At 47.9% G+C, this 22233-nt stretch overlaps 12 protein-coding genes across 12 annotated transcripts; 6 read left to right on the forward strand and 6 right to left on the reverse strand.

The window, feature by feature from the left end:
- Positions 1-241: 241 nt before the first annotated feature.
- On the forward strand, positions 242-754 carry FPRO_12315 (uncharacterized protein; the record flags this gene model as incomplete). Its single annotated transcript, XM_031224098.1, has 1 exon — positions 242-754. The coding sequence occupies one exon, from the start codon at positions 242-244 to the stop codon at positions 752-754; it is 513 nt and encodes a 170-aa protein (XP_031089391.1).
- Positions 755-1365: 611 nt separating this feature from the next.
- FPRO_12316 (uncharacterized protein) lies at positions 1366-2559 on the reverse strand (the record flags this gene model as incomplete). The annotated part of the gene is made up of 2 exons (XM_031224099.1): positions 1366-1570; positions 1643-2559. The coding sequence occupies 2 exons, from the start codon at positions 2557-2559 to the stop codon at positions 1366-1368; spliced, it is 1122 nt and encodes a 373-aa protein (XP_031089392.1).
- A 607-nt stretch (positions 2560-3166) lies between these two features.
- On the forward strand, positions 3167-3772 carry FPRO_12317 (uncharacterized protein; the record flags this gene model as incomplete). Its single annotated transcript, XM_031224100.1, has 1 exon — positions 3167-3772. The coding sequence occupies one exon, from the start codon at positions 3167-3169 to the stop codon at positions 3770-3772; it is 606 nt and encodes a 201-aa protein (XP_031089393.1).
- A 443-nt stretch (positions 3773-4215) lies between these two features.
- Positions 4216-5262, forward strand: FPRO_12318 (uncharacterized protein; the record flags this gene model as incomplete). The annotated part of the gene is made up of 1 exon (XM_031224101.1): positions 4216-5262. The coding sequence occupies one exon, from the start codon at positions 4216-4218 to the stop codon at positions 5260-5262; it is 1047 nt and encodes a 348-aa protein (XP_031089394.1).
- A 144-nt stretch (positions 5263-5406) lies between these two features.
- On the reverse strand, positions 5407-6261 carry FPRO_12319 (uncharacterized protein; the record flags this gene model as incomplete). The annotated part of the gene is made up of 1 exon (XM_031224102.1): positions 5407-6261. One exon carries the CDS (start codon positions 6259-6261, stop codon positions 5407-5409), a length of 855 nt encoding a protein of 284 aa, XP_031089395.1.
- A 321-nt stretch (positions 6262-6582) lies between these two features.
- On the reverse strand, positions 6583-7687 carry FPRO_12320 (uncharacterized protein; the record flags this gene model as incomplete). Its single annotated transcript, XM_031224104.1, has 2 exons — positions 6583-6703; positions 6753-7687. The coding sequence occupies 2 exons, from the start codon at positions 7685-7687 to the stop codon at positions 6583-6585; spliced, it is 1056 nt and encodes a 351-aa protein (XP_031089396.1).
- Positions 7688-8241: 554 nt separating this feature from the next.
- Positions 8242-9665, forward strand: FPRO_12321 (uncharacterized protein; the record flags this gene model as incomplete). The annotated part of the gene is made up of 2 exons (XM_031224105.1): positions 8242-8560; positions 8611-9665. 2 exons carry the CDS (start codon positions 8242-8244, stop codon positions 9663-9665), a joined length of 1374 nt encoding a protein of 457 aa, XP_031089397.1.
- A 279-nt stretch (positions 9666-9944) lies between these two features.
- On the reverse strand, positions 9945-12125 carry FPRO_12322 (uncharacterized protein; the record flags this gene model as incomplete). Its single annotated transcript, XM_031224106.1, has 4 exons — positions 9945-10111; positions 10164-10483; positions 10538-11128; positions 11185-12125. 4 exons carry the CDS (start codon positions 12123-12125, stop codon positions 9945-9947), a joined length of 2019 nt encoding a protein of 672 aa, XP_031089398.1.
- Positions 12126-13414: 1289 nt separating this feature from the next.
- On the forward strand, positions 13415-14155 carry FPRO_12323 (uncharacterized protein; the record flags this gene model as incomplete). The annotated part of the gene is made up of 1 exon (XM_031224107.1): positions 13415-14155. The coding sequence occupies one exon, from the start codon at positions 13415-13417 to the stop codon at positions 14153-14155; it is 741 nt and encodes a 246-aa protein (XP_031089399.1).
- Positions 14156-14612: 457 nt separating this feature from the next.
- FPRO_12324 (uncharacterized protein) lies at positions 14613-18235 on the reverse strand (the record flags this gene model as incomplete). Its single annotated transcript, XM_031224108.1, has 4 exons — positions 14613-16866; positions 16921-17724; positions 17781-18074; positions 18126-18235. The coding sequence occupies 4 exons, from the start codon at positions 18233-18235 to the stop codon at positions 14613-14615; spliced, it is 3462 nt and encodes a 1153-aa protein (XP_031089400.1).
- A 1533-nt stretch (positions 18236-19768) lies between these two features.
- FPRO_12325 (uncharacterized protein) lies at positions 19769-20249 on the forward strand (the record flags this gene model as incomplete). Its single annotated transcript, XM_031224109.1, has 2 exons — positions 19769-19991; positions 20041-20249. The coding sequence occupies 2 exons, from the start codon at positions 19769-19771 to the stop codon at positions 20247-20249; spliced, it is 432 nt and encodes a 143-aa protein (XP_031089401.1).
- A 342-nt stretch (positions 20250-20591) lies between these two features.
- Positions 20592-22226, reverse strand: FPRO_12326 (uncharacterized protein; the record flags this gene model as incomplete). The annotated part of the gene is made up of 1 exon (XM_031224110.1): positions 20592-22226. One exon carries the CDS (start codon positions 22224-22226, stop codon positions 20592-20594), a length of 1635 nt encoding a protein of 544 aa, XP_031089402.1.
- Positions 22227-22233: the final 7 nt, after the last annotated feature.

Genomic DNA, 22233 nt, shown 5'->3' on the forward strand with positions numbered 1-22233 from the left:
GAATTGTATTTGCGGGACATGCGAAAAATAAGCCGCAGTGAGATTTGGCTTGAAACGGATGGGTCAGAGTGGCGAAGCTGATGATGAGATGATCCAATCATGTCAATCTTTACACTCCACAGATCTGATAGCGTGACAGGGGTCATGACAGATTCGAAGATGTCTCATTCTTGAGAATTAACTTGCGAGAAGGGCGCACCATGAGGTCATGTGACGGAGACAGAACTTGAGATTGATGAAGATGCCCCCATTGACAGTTCTCCTAGGGAACCCTTATCTTGTCAACTTCACCAACAAACTCGAGTCAATTACCAAAGCTACTGGTATGGAGAAAGACCTGTACCTCTTCAACGTAACACTCGACAAGTGGGTTCAAGACTTTGTCGAGCCAGGCTACGCAAGCATGGCTGGTCCGAAAGGAACAACATCTATCCAGACCATCGTTCTATGTTCACGGAAATGGCGAGACAGTGCTCTACTTATCTTTTTGTCTTTCCAAAAGGCCGGAGTTGGTGCAGTGCAGCATCTAGGAGTTTGGAGCCCCAAGACCAATGCCAGTGGCAACTTAGAAGCCATCCCTCCCTACGCCCTGAACGGCAAGGCCTGGCCAGCTGGGCGCCGTATCGTTGGCAAGCATGATAGCGAAAGACGTCGTATTCTTCCTTATCTTGAAGCTCAAGAGTCACAGAAGCCGCTGCGGCTCGATACTTGCTGGCTTACCGTGGGCCGTATCGATGAGTTCTTCCTCAGGTGAAAAAGGCCGGGCATGGATCGCTCCGCGCGATCTCACGCAAGAACGATATCTATCCCGCTGGCTGCCTGGGCCCCTGGTGTGCACCTAAGCCCATCGACTTAACTACCATCGCCCAATTACGGGACGATCTAGAGTTCATTGAGCTCAACAAAGAGTGCCCTCGGCGAATCGACCGCAGCATCGAGATCCTCAAGCTGGAAATTGGACTTACTGATGAGGACATCATTCACATTCCATCTCTGTTCATTAAGAGCGGCTCCTCTGAGTTGAAAGGTCCTAGCTCGAACTCAGTGTCGGACCATTCTTCCCTGCTGTCATAAATAACCTCTTTCTCACTGGTTACAATACTTGAATTGTGGCTAACCCATGGAGTCCAATTGTCAGGGGGAGAGATATCTTTGTTGAGGAGATAAAAAAACACGTATGCCAAGGTTGGAATGAAGATGAAGTTTATTGAGACACGTTGGAGGGTTCATTGCGGCACCAACTCAATTCGAAACATGTCTGAACCGTGGTGATGATCACGTTGGGTTGCAGGATTAGATAGACGTTGAGGAATCTGCCTTTAGTGTAAATAGTATTTGATTTATATGTAACATTATTAGTTTCTTTCACACCTTCTGGCCCTCTAGTAATTCTATACTCTTGTGATCTACAGTCGCGGCGCAGTGTCGTTCCACCATGGCATGAACAATCTCGCGGCTCTGCATCAGTGGCCCAGCAAGGGCCCATGCAAAGCCGTGAAAGGTTTCTCGTTGGTACTCTTCCTCAAAATCCTCGATCTCGAGTTTCGAACCGTCCGCGTGCTTCAGGGCGCTGAGGTAAGACTGCAAGAGGTATTTCTCATAAGTGCGGCGATCTTCAATTGACAGTGACCCGCCAATAAACTAGGCAACATCGTGCAAGTCCGGTGCAGCATGGATGATCTGCCAGTCAAGAAAACCAGGCTCTCCTGTGGGGGTTATGAATGTGTTTCCAATGTGTGCATCGCCATGGACGAGGCACTTCATTTTGGAGTCTGATTCCCAAAGAGCCTTGAATGTCGCAGTCATGCGCTCTCTATCCTCCATAAACCTAGGAACTGGAGGTCTCGCATCTGGACCAAAACGTTTATCCCATTCCTTTGGGGCGAGCAAACCTAAGATTGCATCTCTGATTGTAACAGTCCCGCTCACTGAGGGAATCGAGTCACCTTTATCTCCCCAGGTACTGGCATGAAGGATGGCGAGCTGCTTAACACTCATCCTCGCTCTCTCAACTGACCATGTCTCAAGTGGGTTACTGAATGTGTAGCCCTGAGCTTTGAGATTGGCCATCACAACGATACCCTGTCCATTCACGGTATCTGTACCAGCATACAATACCGGTAGAAGCGGGATCTTTAGCTTTAGAGCAAGGTAGTAGTAGAACTCAGCCTCATGGCGGTAAATAGCGTAGAGGAAAGGCAAAAATTCTCGTATGTCGGGATTGAAACCGCCTTTGACGCAAATATTACTGGCGCTGTTATCGGTACCATTCTTGAATGTCAATTTGATCAGGATTTTGGAAGCCGTTCCGTGGATAGTCTCGATAACTTCAACATTCTGAACAGGTCTGTTGAGAATCTGGGCGAACCAATACTTGGTGAGCTCATCGACCGTCAGCGGCAGCGGCTCATTCGATCGTATGACACCGTTTACTTTCCCTTCACTCGAGGCCACGGTGACTCTAGTTTGCGATCCGCAAAAACGGTCTTCTTCAGTGCATTGAGGAGCGGGGTTGCTTATCTTTCTGGACACATAAGCATTGCAAAAGTTCTTCAACATGCTTGGCGAGCAGTGCATACGTGACGTGTTGGTAATTGGCCAGATGCATGATCTTTGCAGGGATAGAGTCAACCGATCACTGTCAAATACAATGCTTCCATTTTCAAGAGTCCACTGGCCATGAATAGCACTCTATGCACGTGTGAAGTCGAGGACGTATATAATGTTCCTAATCACCTTGTTTCGAGGATGGGCTCTTGCTGGCCTTGACCATTGTGCGGGAGTAGCTCATAGAGCAAGTCGATTTAGTTTAACACCGGGTTTGACATGGCAAGAAGTAAGTAACTTATTCCGGTCGTACTGGTGATCCACGACTGACATGTCTCGTTGAGGTGTCATAAGCTTAAATCCCAATCTATTAGTCGTGGCATCGGCGAATGAGTCACCCCGCCGCGCGAGGGCACGTTTAGCTTGCGCGAACTTCGTCGGGTGCGGGGAAAACAAATGGCCTAATGCAGCCTGAAAAGTAGAATCGCAGTGAATCTGAGCATCCGACACCATTTATAACCGCGCTAACTCGTGCCACGCCCAGCATTGTCTTTCTCCGTACACACTGTGGCGATACGTCGATAAAACTTACCGCCATTTTTCCTTCTCAAATTTCACAATGACCCCAACAATTGAAGAATTATTAAAGGAGTACGATTTTGACCCTTCCCTCATCGACAGAGTCGCTTTTCGCAAACACAGACAGCCCATTGCCATTGTTGAACCCGATCCAGCATGGCCAGAGCATTTCGCCCGCGCCAAAGCGCGCATTGAATCCGCCATCGGCGACACAGCAGTCTCAATCAACCACGTTGGCTCAACGAGCGTCCCGGGTCTGCCAGCAAAAGCCGTAATTGACATTGACCTAACCGTCAAAGATATCAACGATGAAGCTTCCTATGTAGATGCACTTGAGAACGTTGGCTTCCATTTTCTTGTCAGGGAGCCGGGATGGCATGGACATCGCTTCTTTTGCGATTATGAACCAGTGCCAACAAATCTGCATGTTTGGGGTCCAGGATGCCCGGAAGTGGTGAGACACAAGATCTTTGCGGATTGGTTGAGGAAGAATGAGGATGATAAGAAGGCCTATGAGAGTATCAAGAGGGAGGCTGCAAAGGCAAGTGTTGAGAATGGGGAGGATGTTATGGAGTACAATAACAGGAAGCAGAACGTCATTCGGGAGATTCTGCAGAGGGCATTCAAGGATTTGGGGTATGTATAAGACAATCCAAACAGTCTCTCTGGGACTTCTTATGGATTGCAAACGGGGAAACCATAGAATATCATGCGATGTCAAGGAGGCTACAAGAGTGATGTTTGTGATAATTGACATCAACATTTTGGGACAATCAGGGACGATAGAGTGCCATCACATCAAGAAATTACCTAGCACACGCAACTATTCAAAAAACTCGAATTTCCTCGAACTCAAGGTCTGGTAGAAACATGCTCTCGGATGTTGCCGTCAAGTTCTTGTAATACCTTCTAATTCGAGCCTAGGTTTCAGCTAGCCTCAGCTTCGTCAAAGACTCTAAATGGCAATGACCGACTTGCTGCCTGGATAGCTCCAACTAAAAATTCACGTTTTTTCACATGGCTTCTCATATGTCATGAAATTTCGAAGTCCATTTATCATCCTCCTCTAGCATTTTAAAATCGTTTACAATGTCTCACGCATTAACGCAGACTTGTCCATGCCATGCCCCCGGCGATGATCCCGCAGAAATTGCAACTCTGCACCAAGCAGCTTTTCACCAAAACAACCAACGACTAGAACAGCTTCTACAAAACGGCGCTGACATATCAGCTACGCAAACGGTTCGCGAATTCACGCCGCTTCACTATGCCGTCCAATTCGGCGATGAGAAAGCTGTGCAAATGCTCATTGAAGCTGGGTCCAACGTATCTGCGGCAACCTACGATGGCGTCACGCCTTTGCACAACACGGCTGCCGATGGAGATGTGCGAATCACCGAAATTCTCTTGAAGGCGGGAGCGAATGTTGACAGCCGCAATATTGATGAAGAATCGCCTCTTCATGTCGTGTCATTATTTGGGGAGACACAAATTGCAAAGCTCCTGATAGATGCTGGAGCAGATGTCTCGGCAAAGGATTGCTATGGAAACACGGCTTTGCATATTGCAGCAGCTCATGAGCACGCCGAGATTGTCAAAGCTCTTCTTGACACTGACGCTGATATAAATGCCTTGAACAACAATGGGGATTCAGTGCTGCATCATGCAATGAGTGACGGACCAGAATGCGTAAATTTGCTCATCGATCATGGAGCAAACATCCACCTCAGAGGCGAAGGCGGCGATACACTTCTGCATCGCGCTGCGCAGAGCTCATCTGAACTGGTCCGAGACTTGTTCAAAGCAGGGATTGACCTTGAGGCAGCCAACGATGAAGGAGCAACAGCTCTTCATTGCGCTGCAGCATGGGGAGAAACTGCGTCGCTGCAGACTCTCATCGAGAGCGGAGGAAATCCGAACGCGGCTAACAATGATGGCGAGACGGCTCTACATCTTGTGGCGGGGAACCCTTCTTGCAGAAGCGGACGTGATTCGGAGACAAAAGCTAAGCTTTTGATCGAAGCAGGCGCAGATATTCATGCGAAAACAAAGTCTGGAAAGACGCCTTTGGATTATGCGGTTGACTGTGAGGGCGAAGCTGTTGAGAAGGTACTCCGCGAGAGGGGGGCGGCGTAAGACACCAAGAAACATCAGAACAACAGGATCTTACTAGTTCTCGAGGTTTCGATGGCTTTTGAACGAATTACCGGCATTTCAATCGATGAATATTTCTTACTATATCGTTCTCAGTAAAGTGTTGTGCCCATCGCAGGTGATATCTCATGTCCTATCAACAAGACCCCAGGTATGATCAGCAATCTTCCTTCTCTCCTCTTCACTCCACTCTTTCTTCCCTCCAATCACCTTCCCATGATTGTCGATACAAGCCCAAGGAATCTCCTTCGATTGCAACTCATCCGCAGCTTTGTACAGTCCATCGAGTTGTCTTTCAGCACACTGCTCAGGCTGCAGACCCACCAATCTCGAAGCAACCTTTGACACAGCTCGGAAATACCAAGCCGAGTTCTTCGGTGTCGCTGTGTTTACAACTCCAGGATAGCCATGTGCGAAGAATTGTTTGGAACCTTGGCTTTGAAGTGCGTGGTACTGTATCATTGCGTCATTCATGGTGATACAGTGGTTTGCTGCGTGAGCAAGACTGAACGTTTCCTTCAGGTCGAGATCATCCCAGTTCAACTTCTCTGGACTGCCATTAAGACCGTCCAACACGAGAAGAATCTTCGCATCGTGGCTCAGAATGGAACTCAGCTCTCTGATTAGGAGCTGACGACCGTAGTAGTGCAAAGCCATCTTCCTGTCAATCCCCTCAGGTGTTTCAGTCCGTCCAGCGAACGACATGATTCCCTGCGTCATCACGAGAAGGTCAAGAGGGCTGTTTTGGCTATTGCTTCGGAACTCTTGCGCAAACTCTTTCAAGGCGTGCATTGATGTCGCATCGACGGAGCGAAAAGATATTTTCTCAGCTGGCATGGCCTGAGGCTTGGTCCGGCCCACGATGGTGATTGCTGAGAACTGGTAATTGGGAGATGTTGCCAGACGGCTGGCGATTGCGTAGCCAATACCGCTGGTACCGCCCACGACCAGAGCGTTGGAGCCGGAAATGACTTTGTTCATGATGAAGATGAGATGAGGAGAGGAGATGCGCTGTCAGACAAGATGCGGGGGACGAACAACAAGATATGATGTTATATGATATGACAAACCAGTCAAAACTGCTAGAAATGAGCAAATGAGCATTATTTATATAAAAAGGGTGTGATTAATGATAAGAGTTGATCCTGTGCCGCTTTCATGCGCGCAGATCACTAGTGCTTATGTTGTCGCGTAATTGTCTGCAAAAGGAAATTGTCCATACCTGTCTAGCATTACACATTATCCCGAGTCCGAGTCCGAAAATAATCCACGCTGTCCGTCTACATCCCACAGACTCGCAGGCTACTTCTTCAGAGAACGTATAATGTCTTCCATATTGGCAAACGCAAATTCATCCATCACCTCCCTCCAGATTCTGTCCTGAACATCTTTACCTTCCCCAGTGTAGTAGTACGAGCCGAACCTGGAACTTATCAGCGATTGTAGAAAAAATGTGTCACATAAGTACTTACGGGTAGATCTTCCAGTCCATTAAATAGGACCCATGAGATTCCTCTCCTTTGACTATGGCTGCATCAACGTAGGTTGAGGCAGCTTGTTCCTGGGTACGGCCAACTAACTTAGTTGCCGTGGCCATCGCCATTCTCATTAGCCAAGTGCCTTTGTCCATCAGCCCAGTGCCCTTGGTCATGCCCGGGTCAACAAGATTGATGATAACATCGCTTGGGTCAACGTGCTGAGATAGTCTGTCGATGAAGAAGTGACCGAGAAGCTTAGACTTTCCGTAATGCCCCATGCCATCGAAATTGGCTTCTGAGTCGAGCGCAGAGATGATGTGGTCTGCCTTGACTTCGGGCAATTCGCAGTGCATGGCTGTTCCCGAACTGACGATAGTGAGGCGGCCTGGCTTGGGAGTCGGAGCCCTACTCTTGAGTATAGGCAAGAGAAGAACGGACAGGTACACGGTAGAGAGGAAGTTGACCTGCACAATCTCTTGATGGCCTGTTGCCTTGTTAAGGTGGAAGGTTATATCGCCCATGCCAGCGTTGAGAATGACAAGATCTATCCGCGGCAGAGTCTCGCAGCGCTTCGCAAAGTCCTCAATCGAGCGGTAAGAGCCCATGTCGAGCTTCCAAACATCAATCTGGGGACTTGTTGACGCTGATGTTCGACGAAGCTCCTCGGCGGCGGCAGTGCCCTTGTCTTCAGATCTCACTGCCATGATGAGATGGCTCAAATTATGCTGGAGCAGAAGCTTGGCACATGCAAAGCCGATTCCATTGTTTGATCCGGTGATGATCGCCGTTTGGCCTGAGAGATCGAGGTCCTTGGGAGTCAGTTGTGGTTTGGTGCATAGTTGGGATTGGACGAAAAGTTGGGCGACGGATAGGGTAAGTGGAGGCATTTGAGAGGATGCACTTCGGAAGGGAGATACGCTCTTAGCCATAATTAAGTTATGAGATGTGTGTAGTAGAATGGGTTAGATAAAAGTGTGATAAACGTTTGTCATATTGAGGAAACAGGCCCATTTTATAACTGGCTTTAGGTGTACGTAGTATCACTTGTAGGCAACTCTAGGTTCCCAAATTATTGATCAACATCTGCGCTACCTGAATTTGGGTATCAATATGGTCACCTTGAGGAAAACGCGTTTCATCATCCGCATTAACGGCCTAGCCTTTCAGCTCTGTTGGCAGTGCCTCACATACTCCGCAGTTTTCGGATTGACGGTGACACGACCACATCGATGTCTTAAAGCGGCTAGTACACCTGATAAGATCTGCGCTAACTCGGAGTATTCCAAAATCCGAACAGGACAGATACAACGCTTAGCCTAATTCAGGTATCAATCTGGTCAAGCTGCCGGGTTTTGCTGATTAATTTTAGCTAGGGTCCGTGACGAAGGATCGAGGCTGAGCGGATGCGAGATTTGGACCAGATTGAAGCCCTTTTTCGGGTCGGTCAGCATCACTCACTCCCCATCCTTAAACATCTGATCCAATGCCAGCCACTGAGTTTACGTTCCTTACTGTTGACGGCCACGGGCGTCCACTCGAACCCGGTAGCCGAGCCTCGATTCGCAGTCGGTGCATGAAGGGGGTTAATGTACGCCAGGACTCGCGCCGATCGAGAAGAAAGGCGCGCAAGGCAGCAGAGACAGTCGCCGCAACTGAAAGTGTCAGGATGACTACCGAATCCCCAGAGATCACGTCTCCTTGCCAATTAACAAGTTGCGGGTCCCTCACAAAGTCACTACAGGCCCGAACGAATGAGCTTGGCTTTGACTCATCTCGCTTGCCATCAACTGCATGGCGATTAGGTATGTAGTCTAAGTCTCCATCGAAGGTGAGTACTGACTCAAGATTATAGTCGTCAAGTTCAACGCCCTACTCGACGCGGCATACCCTCTTGAGACATACCTCGAGAACATAAACCTCCAAGAACACAAAATGATTGACAACTTGACATTATTGTACGAGAATAAAACTCTACTAGAGTCGATGTTCTTGGCTACATATGCCGTGGATGATTTATGTTCTGGTACCAAGCTATCCCTTCGATCGCAGCGAATACTCTGCACCGTCCTCTCGTCGTTGAACAGCAGTCTTCGCGATGCTACAGGGCAACAATCCTACTCCACGATATTTATCATCTTAATTCTTCTCTTTGCAGCTGAGTCGTTCCGTGATCTTGATGCTGTTTCAACACACCTTGACGGACTGAGGAGGTTGTTGGAACTGCGCGAGACGAAGCCAGTGCCGTTGGACTCTAAACTACTGTTCAAGATCCAGCAGGTCGATCTTAGAATGTCGTTGGCGACAGGTCGGCCATTGTACTTTCCTTTCGACTATTCATACCGGAAACAGCCTGTTGGCGTCATCAGACCTCCCAACATCATACCCTGGCTGATGGTGCATCCCGCATTGATGAGCTGCTATCAGACATTGCAAGCTTTGTCAAGCCATGCGAACCAATATCAATCATCAAAGTCGAAAAGGATTCTGAATTGGTTGGACTTCCAGTCTCAGGTCAGCACGAGTCAAACCCTGTTGATCGGTCTGGGAAACGACCATCTCCCTGTCGTATCCGAAGCCCTGCGGCTTGGCATGCTTGCCTTCTTGTCGACACTCTCACGTAGCCCGGCACGGAAATCTCACCTACCAATATTCGCCTCACAGCTTGAGGAGTGCTATTTAGGCATGCAAGAAGCACAGGATTTCCACATACCGTTGCTTATTTGGCTGATGTTGATGGGATGTATCTCTACTATCAACACATCAAGCTGGATATCGTCAATGTGGAGATCTTCTGTTCCGCGAAACCTCTCTTGGGAGGCTGTGCGAAAAATGGTTGGTGTTCTCCCGTGGATTCAGATGATACACGACGAGCCTGGAAAACGATTCCATAGGCACCTACAAGCATAAAATGGCGATTAAGTTTGAAGTTCAACCATACGCTTCAACTTCAGATCCAACGCAGCCCCACCCTATGGACACAGGTTTCTAGATTGACTATGAATGAAAGTTGTGGACTCATAGTGATTACGGCCATACATGGGCTAAGAATGTCGGTATAGAGGTTTAGTCCCATGTACACGCAAATATTCCACAGATTTCGATATTATAAATCACAATGAGTTTTCCACCTACGACAAATCATTGTATCCAAGTCTAGGCGACCCCTAATTATAAATACTTGACCCATCATATAGCAGGTATATGCTCCCCGGTGACCTGTGTAGGTTGTTGATTGCTTGACTTGAAGTAACAGCCGTCTCGATGAGCTGATTGATTGTACTGTCCAGAGCTCGGCATGATATCGCTCCAGCTCACAAGGCATTCCCAGCAGAACTCATGACGGCATAGCGTACCTATCATTACAGTCAGAACGAATCAGGTGGGAGTGCTGGTGAGTCGACTCACAAGTCATGTGGAAGCAACCTGGGCCTTTCTGTGCATTGACTCCGCATGAAGGGCACTGCTTGGTGTTGGAATTTACCCAGTCTCGAGTTTCACGGAATCGGGGGTCTCCGTTCTCCTTCATGCTATCAAACTCCTCGCAGGTTAAATCAACATGCCATTTGACCTGGTGTTGGAAGCACATCTCGTAACCGCATTCCTCACATGAGACGTGGTTACTCTCAATTAGGTCATGAATCTGTCCATAGGAACAATTCTCGCCAAGACACCATCGAAAAGAAGGCAAATTGCTCAAAGCCTCTAGCTTCAGGTATTCGTCGTATCTTTGAGCGTGTAAGAATTTAGTTTTCCTAATGAATACCAGAAGCTGTGCTTACTTTGAAAATGTCTCTTGTCGAGCATATAATTTCACCTCGTCGTATTCAAGTCGCCGACCGCAATCGGAAGAAGGGCACGTAAGTAAATGACATCCAGCTCTCCCATGTTGGTCAAGCTGGGCTTCAATGTAGTTCTCTAAACACTCCATGCAGAAGTCGACAGTATGAAAGCACCTCTGGCCAAGCTTGCGAGGGAAAGGAAGAACCTTCCACTTCCAGTCCCCATCGTATTCACTGCAAATGGTATCCCACTTTTTACATGCTTCACCAATTAGGTCGTAGATAGGTTCAGTGCAGATTGAGCATTCAACTGGACACTGTTCTCGTCGCAGAAGCTGGGTGAAGATGGGGACACGCAATACCTCGTCAGCACTATCCAGCTCGAGAAGCTGGACGAGTCTACAGTTCACATCGTGTGGTACACCGTTCTCCAGAGTAGGTAGTTCCGAGATCTTAAGATCAAATAGTGGTTCCATAATACCATTCGAATTCAGTTGTTGATGTAGTCGTTTGGCTACTTGACGTGCTTCCAACGTTGGCTGCGGATCAAAGGTGTGGAGTACTGACAGAAGATACTGTGCGATATCATATCTATTTGTAGAGGAAGGATTAGCAACTTGAAGGTAGGCCACTCTGTAAATGCCTACATTCTCAGTTTTCCGTCTGCATCCTGGATTTTCACGAGTCTAAAAAGTTTCTGTAAAGTCCCACGATCTTCGAAAGTGATACCTTCCGAACAGGCACCGCAGGGACACGGAATCAGAACTGTTGACCCTGAAATTTCCCACCAGGTTTCAGGTAGTTTCTGTACAGACTTGAGAACAGATCCAAGATAGCAGATCAAGCAGATAGAAGTACTGCAGGTGATAGGCCGTCGCAGACCTGTGGAAAACTCGTCGACAAAAGGGTTTGAACTCTCGGGATTAGCTTGCTCGAACCTCATTTTGTGACAAACTGAGCAACGGCGCAAGGATATCGAATCCAGATTTCGCTCGTCGAACCATCCTTGAAAGGAATTGAACAGCCTTCGAGCCTCATCGACACTGAGGACACTGTCCAAAGGACTCTTTACATCGGACCCCGTATTCTCAGTCCTAGATTCAAGTGATTCCTTCAATTCGATTGTGTTGTAGTTGTCGTCCATTGTCTGTGATCTAGATAGAAGTTTGCTGATGATGATACCTCTCTGTGTTGTTTCAAGCATTCCTAGCGGACGCCCGGCACTCTGCGCTCGCAGTTTATCTAGTTCCTCTGCCATTGCCTTTTTTTCGCTCATGCTTTTTTGTAAATCAATGTTCATTTTGCAGATCTTCTGTAGCCTTGTTATCGATTCTTCCATCTTTGTTGCTATCTGGACCTTGAGGGCCTTGTTTTCTTCCAAAAGATTGTTTATCGTTACCTGCAAGTCTTCGATTTGCTGATGCATTTGATTGAAATTCTTTGCAAGACTTCCAGTCATGCACTGTGCTGCTATGCTTGGTTCTGAGAGGCCATCATCACAACCGAACCAAGGGAGCTTCGAGAGCCTCGGAATTTGCTCGGCAGTGGCATGAATAAGATGCGGCGGCTGACTTTGACCAGCATCCATGTCTGATTGAATTTGTTGGAAGGAAATCATATCTCAGATGACGAAAGCTCATATGCTAGATGCAGAAGAATGAGAGTTTTGGCTGGAAGCATATATAATAGGGCCAAGATGAGTGGAATCTACAGGAAGAGCCCCTTCTTATTTTCGAGAGGAGACCTAGGTCACAAGTGAAGGCCTCATTTAAATTTACAGATGATAAAGTCCTACAACTCACCTGTAGGAGTATTCTGGCTGCTGCAGCCGGATAGATCTGACTGGATGACAGAGTGGTCGGCCTCCTGCATATAGCGGGCCCTTGAAAAAGTAGATTGTCAAGACATGACGGAGCTTGTTGAGGATGCATTTCAAACCCCGCACTACGGAAGGATCATTAGGGCGCTTATCTTAAGTCTCCAAAGACGGATTCAAATAATCAACCTTGTGTAGCCGACCTCTCTCACAGCCCTCCTGGTTGCTGACATCTATCTATACGACAATACCAGCCGTTACCAGACTTTCTCTGTACGAAGGTACTTGCCTCCGAGCCTCGTCTCTTATATTTCAATACTTTAGCCAAATTAAACAGTGGACTCTGATTGGTGTTACTACAGATGCGGACTTGGCTACGCAACTGGGCCGAGGGGCATTGCCTGGATCGCGTGACTGCGCCACCATCTTTCATCCGTCCTGCCAACACATAATTGACTCAGGAGGCCTGCCAAACAATGAGGCCCAACAGACAGCCGTAAACAAATATCTCGAGACGCCCCAACTTCTTATCTTTCAATTTACACAGCACACCCCTTCAGAAACCTTCTACAATGGTCCATATCAACAAGAGCAGCCAGCGATGCTGCAGAGTATGCTCTACTCGTTTCAGAACCCATTCCCAGTTAGCAAACCATTGCTTAGATGCAGATCATGAAAGCGATCAGTGCTGTGAGCAATGCAGCAGATTGTTTTGCAGCACAGAAGCCTTGTCTCAGCATGATGAGGCGAAACATAGGAACTTACAGGCTGTTATACCATCTCAAAGCCAATTGCTGATCATCTCAGCACCTAACCCTCTGCAGCAACTTCCCTTCCAAGACCAAAGCTACCAAGGATTCCCACTACTCGATAATTCAGCTATATACGATTGTCTCACTCTCAAATGCCATTCTTCTGAGCGCCTTATAAGGGAAGGCTATGTCTTGAGGGGGGTGGCTCGTGAGAAGGCTAGACGAGCCGCTGACACGAGGCAAACCACTTTGGCTCCTCACCCGAGCTCTTTGGAGCCCAAAAGAAAGGCAGTGGCACTAGACTGCGAGATGGCAGGGGTCAGAAGTGGTGCAAGCGAAGTAATATCCATCTGCGTGATCGACTTTTTCACTGGAGAAGTTTTGGTCAATTCTCTTGTCAAACCTCATGAGCCCATCATCGATTGGCGTACCATAATTCATGGTATAAGGCCGGCAACACTTGCTATAGCTGTATCCCAGGGACAAGTTCTCCGTGGATGGCAAGCAGCACGGGAAGAGCTATTCAAACATATTAACACAGAAACAATCATAGTCGGACAATCTCTCCAGCAAGATTTAAAAAGACTACGAGTGTCACATGAAAAGATTTTCGATACTGCTATTCTTACAGCGGAAGCCGTGTTTGGAACGGGTGCTCCTTTTGAGCGTCGATGGAGTCTTCAATCTCTTTGTGCAGAGTTGTTGCGGTTGCGTATTCGACAGGATTCCAACACTCACAATGCTTCGGTAGACGCTTTGGCGGCGCGAGAGGTTGCCTTGTGGTGCTTATGCCACCCTGAGAGGTTGGAGCAATGGGCAGAGAGTGCACGCAGGGAGCACAGCTCGGAAAAGGCGAAGCGAGCTGAGCGCAAGCGAAATAAACAGAGGAACATGTATTACTCAGCGCCAGTTCCTGACAATGAGAGTGAGGATTATGGTTATTATCATGATTATGGTGACGACGACGACGAGGTCCTTCAATGGGAGGATGTGATAGACTGGGAAATGTGGCCAAAGTCCCCCCCTCTTCTGATTAGCATTGCGAGATAAGCATGTTTGCTTTATTTTCGGCTGCTGGTTTTTCTTTTTTGTTCCAAAGGCATGATTTGTTTCTTCTGTAGTTAAATGTGAGATTCGAGTCTCAACTGCAAGGAACCCTTCTATTGACTAAAGCTATGTGATCTATGAGAGAGTAGAAGCACTGTCTGGTAGTCTATGTACAGGACTGTACCTAATCATGAAGGCTGATGATGTCCCGAACGAGATAAGATACGACAGCATCGTCTTCGCTTCGTGGCTGGATTGGGTCATGTAATCAAAGAGGGAAACGATGATTGAAAATCGACAGAAAGTGATCTAGCCCAATGAAAATACATGGAGATCACATATACTAATTCAGAAGACATGGATAGTATGCATATTTTTATATATAAACCGCCTCAATGAGACGACACAAAAACACAGGGAAGCGATAAGACTGCTACCAAAGGATATGTAGACTTCCAAGCTATGTTTCCATTTCTATAACACGAAGTAGCTTCTCTGCCCTAACCCACCGGCCTAGGTCGAAAGGATCCGGGTTGTGTTCCTTCTGTTTCTCCTCAACGGCATAATCCAAAGCTGTCTTCCCATGCACATCACGCAGATCCACGGACAACTTTGCATCATGGCAAAGAAAGTGTAGGACGTCCTCCACGAGGGTTCCTACTATGGAACTATGATGGAGAAATGTTCGACCCTCTGTATCCAAAGACCTTGGGTCTATACCCCATTTTGCTAACGTCTGGAGTACACCCACAGAGCATCGGCGGGAAGTACCGACTAAATGCACCAAGCCCAACCCTTCTGCAGTTTTGAAGCTGGGGTCTGCTCCACAGCTCAACAAAAGATCTAGCACATTTTGGTCATCCTGGTGTGAAAAGAGGACAGTAGCACTAAGATATAACGCTGTGGGAGACATTCCTGTGCTGTCGAGACTGTTAATGCCATTACATCGTTCCAGGAGATATCGAGCGACAGGAACTCCAACTGCACCGCATTTTCTCAAGAGGTGATGGAGAGCATTCCTCCCTTCTTTGTCTTTGGACTGCATGAAGGCCTCCTTCTGGAAGTCCGGGATGGTGTTTAACAAATCTTGCATTGTCCGTAAGTGGCGACTTTGTGCTGCATAATGCAAAGTGTTGACCCCGTTGACATCCTCAGCCATAGGATCTGCCCCCAGCATGAGAAGATTTGAGACAGCAATGAAGTTCTTCTGTATAACGGCGAAATGTAATGGTGTCCTATTTTGCCTTGTGCACAAAGAGATATCAGCACCTCTGTCGATGAGCTTCTGAAACACCGACTCGGTCAATTTCTCACTGCGGGCCGTGATATGCAAAGCAGACAGTCCAAAGTTGTCTTGGGCATTGATATCGGACTTGGGGCTGCCTAAGATTAGGTCAACAACCGCAGACCTTTGTTTTCGGATCGAGGCAACAGCTGAGCGGTACTCATCCTCCTCTGGATCAATATAATCAAGAACACATTCCACGCAATTATCTGCATTATTCCAGAAGTCCGCAGCGGTTTGACATCTGGGCCCATGTAAGTCTTGCTTCATTGCTAGATGCAGAGGCGTTTCACCACTGTCAGAAGGAAAATTTGGGTTCGCTCCGTGATCCAAAAGGAACCTCGTCATCTTTTGGCTTACTGTCAAGGCAGCGAGATGCAGCGGAGTTAAGCCTCGCTTCGAGCAGGAGTTATAAACGGCCGTCTGCTCACTGTCTTTTGTAGCATAACTCGACTGGTTCTCTTGATAATGGGGTACGTGAGTCTGTCTCGTCACTGGTAGATCCACTGGTATCCCGGCGTTCAGGAAGACTCGGGCGATCGCTTCATTGCCGGTGCTAACTGCGTAGTGAAAAGGTGTCATGTTCTTGAAGTCAGAGTCAATGATAGCTCCTCCTTTAAGTAGAGACTCGGTACAGGGCTCCCAGCCGTTATGTGAAGCATGATGCAAAGCGGTTTTCCCTTCTGCGTCCCGGACATCGGCGCATACGCCTTGCTCTATGAGCCATTGGGCAGTACCTTCCCCATGGCCTTTCCCATCCTTTGCACTCAGTAGTAACCAGTTCCTGGAAACCCTTGAACTCGAAGAGCGGAATCTATCAATGGAAGGGTAGTTGGAACCAGCGAGTCGGGCATGAATGGGACCATGGTCGAGAAAATATTCCAGCAGCGGATAGGCCTGTTTTCCAGCTTTTCTGCTCTGAAGAAGTCGTTCCATTGATGAGAAATCGACGTCAAAGACAGGAAATAGCAGGTAAGTAAGGCACGAAGTCGCTATCATGGCGTCTGCATCCAGCTGCGAGTTTCTCCACGTGGGCAATGCCCGCTTCAGGTACTCCTCCGTCGTGTAATGAATAAGAGTAACACTGTCATTATGCTCGTCAACGGCAACCAAGCCCGCACAGGCAGAAACCATATCGTCTATACTCATTAAGCTGTCTTCATCAATATGTAAATCTGTTTCCTGGATAATGACAGCTGTTCGGAGCTCTTGAATGGTGAGAGGCCTTTTTACAAATGTCAGCCAGGCTAGAACATCCTTAGCAACGGATGCTCGGTCTCCGTGCTGGCTCTCTATTCTTTCAAGAGCACCCTGGTAAGCTTCGTCGTATGCTGATGCGCCGGTCGGCAATGTGCTGAGTGCGTCTCTCAGCCTTCTGAAAGACATTATACCTTCAAGAGAGTCAAGGTGCAGGCGAGCCAGAAGGAACCTGTGTTGGTTTAGCTCTGATTGGTGGTCCAGAAGAATGACTGAATCGACTCACATCCCTCCGCTCGCTTCTAAGATCGCTTTACAAACATCCTCATGGAGCTGTTGACTCTTTGCGACGAATGCACCAACCTTCAGCATGTTCGTACCAAGGTACTTGCGAATATCCGCCTCCCTGGCATGTATTTCAAGTACAGTACTCCCTTCTAATTGCTTGTCGTTGCAAATATCAGGGATGACCCGAGAGGTTACCAAGATATTTACGCCTTGCAAGCCTCGAAGCTCCGTCATAAGCTCTCTCCACACAAGACACTCATCAAGACCATCAATGACTATAAAGGCTCGAGAAGTCAAACAAGCCACGGTATTTAATGCTCTCTTGATCTCTTTGACCGAAGGACGAGTGTCCTTTTTCTTGTGCATGCTATGCAAAGTGATCATTGCGTCTGGTAGAGACTCTTGGCACTGAGCAAGCTGCTTTAGGATACTTGAGAGAATAAGATTGACGGTTTCGTTGTCTTGATGCCTGAAATCGCAGTAGTGGTAAGCTATGCCAGTGTTATGCTCCTTGTTGAGGAGGTTGTGAAGATATTGGATCGCAATCGAAACTAGGAATGTCTTCCCTTCTCCTGGAAGACCTGGACAGAACAAAATTCTTCCTTCACTTTTGATCCATTCCTGAAACTCGGCTGAAACGAGAAACCATTCGCAGGTTCCCTCTTCGTGTCGATCTAACAAAGAGCTTTGGCGTAACCCATTGTCAGAGGGTGCAAACCAATCAAGTATTTCATGCAGATGCTGCTGATCTACTCGCTCGGTTATGTGATCAGTCTTTTGTTCCATTCTGGAGAACCTTTTGCTGCAATTGTATCAACCCATGAGACTTCTTAGAAGAAATGTTACGAATACCTATACATCTGTTTCTCGGTAGCACCGAGTACCTGGAGATTGAGCGATAACCGTGTTCGGAAGTCTTGAAAATCAACATGGTCCCAGTTCAATCTTTTCCAGGCTTTCTTCGCATGATGGACCATGCCCGTACTGGTAGCTCCCATTACTCGATACTTGTCAAGCTTCACGAGAAGATCTTTCAAAAGACAGGTCGACTCATCTGTGACTTTCCGGAGTTTTTCTCGCTGCTCGATATCAAGTTCCCATTCAGATGAAAGGATGTCAATATCTAGGATAACATTATGAAAGCTTTTGAGGCTTCCGGTCAAGTGAGTATGCTATATGCGAAGAGGAAGAAAATTGGCTTACTCCTTTGATATTGCATCATAGTGACTGGGGGCATCCAAGAATCGCTTGCGGGCTTGGTGAATAAGCTCCAGGATTTTGATGAAATCGCCAACACCGACCCCGACACTCATTGTATCGACGAATTTTTGAAGTCGCGATTTAAATTTGTTGGAGCTTCCAAGGAAGTGATTTCTGCTGCTTGATGCTCAAGATGCAGATACGTATTATTTAGGCAGCAGTGTGGCGCCCTCATCAAGGCTGAAAGCTGGCTTACATCCAGAGCTCATGTGAGACGAGGCAGAGTTCGAGAATGTCATGGACCAGCGAGTCTTTATAAACCAATGCTCATAAAAGGTGTCCAGTGTTTCTTTTTGCTACCGATATCGATTTTCTAGTATAATACAAATCCAGTATTACGGCCATATAGATTTGGTAATCTTATCGGCGAGATTCGGGGACTAAAGACAAATGATCGAGAGAGCAGAAGTTAGGCTCATTTGGTGAGGCATACAGGGTAGTTAGTCACCCTGCTGTGGTGGATAACGCCTAAAATTTATCTTACATGGAAACGGTTTCGGAAATTAAAACTGCAAATAAAATTTAATGGCGTTATAGGTATACCGAGATTTACCTTAACTACGCACCGCAGAGTCTCTACTATCAATCCTGTCAGCAGATTTTTCTAATTCCGCCTGTGGGACGACTAGTAAACGTAAACTAGTGCATGTAAAACCTACTTAAGTTGTAAAAAATGATCTCACCTAATGGCCACTGGGATAATTTCGAGAGCCTCAAATAAGTTTGAGGCCTACTATGTAATAGTGAAGAACAGCAATTAACACATATAGGTAATACACTCTTTGTTGCTCTTATAATGGCTGCAGTTGAGTGCCAAACCTGACCGCGACTGAATAGCTTGTTGACAGCGTTGCCTGGGCCGTATCATATCATCTTAATGGAAGTTTTAGGCTCAAAAACTAAAGATCTGAACTCCCCTTTCCAGTTGCATTTTTTATTTTGTGCGGCTCTTATCACTTTCCATTTACAGAGCCTAAACGCATCAACCGGTGACAAGACTCTATATTTAAATACCCTGTTCACCGCCATGAACCTGACTTTCCCCAGTAGAGACATTACTTTGCGATCCCTCCAATTGCGCCCGTCGAGCTGCGTGTGAGACAAAGTACTGCATTATCGACGCATGGAGTCCCATGTTGTAAATATTCCAGGCAAATTGCCAGTGAGCCAAGCAGCACCAATGACCTCGCAGGTCCTGCCTAACAAGGTAAGCCAGTCATGAAACGGCGGCCCGAGCCTCGATAATTGTCACCACATTCTGTTAGGGCCGTATCACTCGCAGCGCAAAAGTTCTAGTGATGCCAGGGGTCGGCCGAATGACCGCAAAAGAACTTTCAGCTCGGTGGAGCAGCTTCTCGATTTAGTCACCAGTGAAGGCCGCTGATGTCAGCGCTTGCAACAGCGTAAATGGAGTAATGTTTCATGGCGTCGACCTAAGCTGGTATTTTAACCGTGAGTTATTGGTTCACAGGTTGGTGCTTTTGCGAAAATACTCATTCTCGTATTGTATAAATGTATGGTGTTTTCGCCAAGAAATATCAGAATATCCAGCTCAACTCATCCCCTCAACCCTCATCACTATCAACATGAAGATCACCGCTCTCCTCACTGTTACCCTCGTTGGCGCTGCCTCGGCCGCCGACACGCTGTACCTAGTAAACTCCTGGAAGGGTAACGAGATCTCCAGCGGAATGGCGTACTACGCCGATGGGCACGACGCAACAGGCGGAACTGGAGGCTCTCGTCCTGATGACTACGTCGACGTCACCCACGGAAGCCACATCATCTGGGAAGGTCAACCTGTAAAGGGTAAGTTCCTTTGCTTCAATCTAGAAAGGCGACATGAACTGAGAATTAGGTACCTTTGGCACCGGCGTGTCTTTCACATCGAATATCTTTGCGGATGCGGCCAGCAAGCATGATAATGCATGGGCTGGCACGGGAACCAACGGATACCATACGTATAACTGCTGGAAGCGTACCGGACCTGTTGGAAAGCCTGTGGTTTTGTATACAGTTGATGGCTGGACTGTTGAGACCGTCTACTACTGCCGACCCTTTAACTAGAGTGTGATGGCTAGAGTGCCCTGTCGCCACTCTGTAAGTGCCAGGTGGCTCGGGAATGCACGTGCAAACTATACTTCTGGTCTATACATCTTCCAATTGAAAATTATTTCTATTATCTACTACTAATCACTGCTATTCACTTTGTTCGCTCGCACATAAGCCTCTTAGCGGTGAAATGAAGAACATGCCGCACCAGACCTGTAATGCCACATTTGGGGGGCTTGTCCAGATCAGCCGGTCCGATCGCCACTGAGCCTGCGTAGTAATTGAATGTCGATGGCTGAGGACAATACTGGGAAAAGCCACACGGGTTTCGAAGCTACTGTTGTGAAGGGGGGGCCCTCACCGCAACTCATCTGTATGCTCCGACGAGAAGGAGACCTGACCCAGCGCATGCATGAACTCCTTCTGTGCTTCAGCCGGCCATGTCGGTGCTCTCCAAGCAACGAAGCCATCTGGCCGAATCAACGAACAACCGGTATCATCCACCCCATAAAGCCTGTTGAAGTCGCCCTTATTCTTCTCGGCAACGTCACCTCCAACGTGCACAAACACAATCTTTACGCCTGTCGTTTTATATGCCTCTGCCACGAGCTGGCTCCATCTCTTCTCTTTTGATATACCAACCCATGTTGTACCGAAGCAGTCTAGAGTTGAGGCATTATCACCTTTGAGTGCAACGTGCGGTGCTCTGGTGCCTGGCTGTCCATTCCACTCATCTGGCCTCTTTACGGGAACTGATCCATCTGGACCACCGACGATGGTTTTTGAGTTATAAAAATACCCAAATTCCATCGCCACATCATCCATTATCTCAACATTCTTTCCAGGCCATTCCTTGTTGACGACGTATCGCTTGTAGTCCTCCCTCGCAAAGATCTGGTCATGTCGGACGTCTGCGACTGGTCTTCTCTCAACGTCGTATGTATCAAGAAGTTCTGGTGAGGATTCGCCACGAAGCACAGATGCGAGCTTCCAAGCAAGGTTATGTGCATCGGCTATACCAGTGTTTGCTCCATAACCGCCACGGTTTGGAGGGAGGGCATGAGCTGCATCGCCAGCCAGGAAGACGCGACCAGAAGAGAACTTATCCGCGACGAGACCACCAATGTCCCATTTTCCAGTGGTGATGAGTTGGATGTCCTCGTCGCGGAGATCCTGTACACCAGAAGCCTTGCGGATCATGTCGCGCTGGGTGGCGTCATCTAGAACAGCTTCAGGATCGTCGACCTCTTCGTTCCAAGCCAACATCCATCGCCCACCACCATAAGTTGTCATGAAAGCCTCGAAACCATCTTCGCGACCTTCGATCTGGAATTGACTGTAGCCGTGGTCGAGGAAATGCTGTAGAGGCTCGCATCGGAACATGACGCTCTGGAGCTTCCGAAGAAGACCAACGCCATGGCGCTGAATGCCGAGACTTTCTCGAATACGGCTGCGGTTGCCATCGCATGCGACCATGTAACTTGCATTGACATGAGTTTCTTCACCGTCATTCGAAGTGGCATTGACTGTAACGCCTTGATTATCTTGACTCCAGCCCGTAACAGTAAAGCCCAGTCTAAGATCCGCACCAAGCTCCCTCGCCCGATCTCTCAAAACAGGTTCAATGACATCTTGAGCAATAGCAACACCTTCTGTAGGAGAGCATTCCGCAAACGAGACAGGAGGTCCACCTTTAGGTTTCTGTGTCCAGCCTTGCTCCTTCGCCCACTTGCCGGCAAGACTCTCAACAACGATACGGCGAGGTGGGCCGCCTGACCATTGGATGCCTTTGAGTTTCGACTCTACGCCAACGGTACGGAAGAGTTCAATTGTGCGGGCAGTGTAGCCGATGGCACGAGGGTGAAGTGAGCTGCCGGGGTGGCGCTCTATGAGGATGGTGGGCACGTTGAGATGGGAGAGGAAGAGGGCGGTTGAGAGGCCGACGAGGCTGCCGCCGACGATGACCACTGATGTTTCTTGTGTAGTTACCATGGTTAAT

Source organism: Fusarium proliferatum, assembly GCF_900067095.1.
Source record: "Fusarium proliferatum ET1 genome assembly, contig: FPRO_scaffold015, whole genome shotgun sequence".
NCBI classification, from domain to species: Eukaryota; Fungi; Ascomycota; class Sordariomycetes; order Hypocreales; family Nectriaceae; genus Fusarium; species Fusarium proliferatum.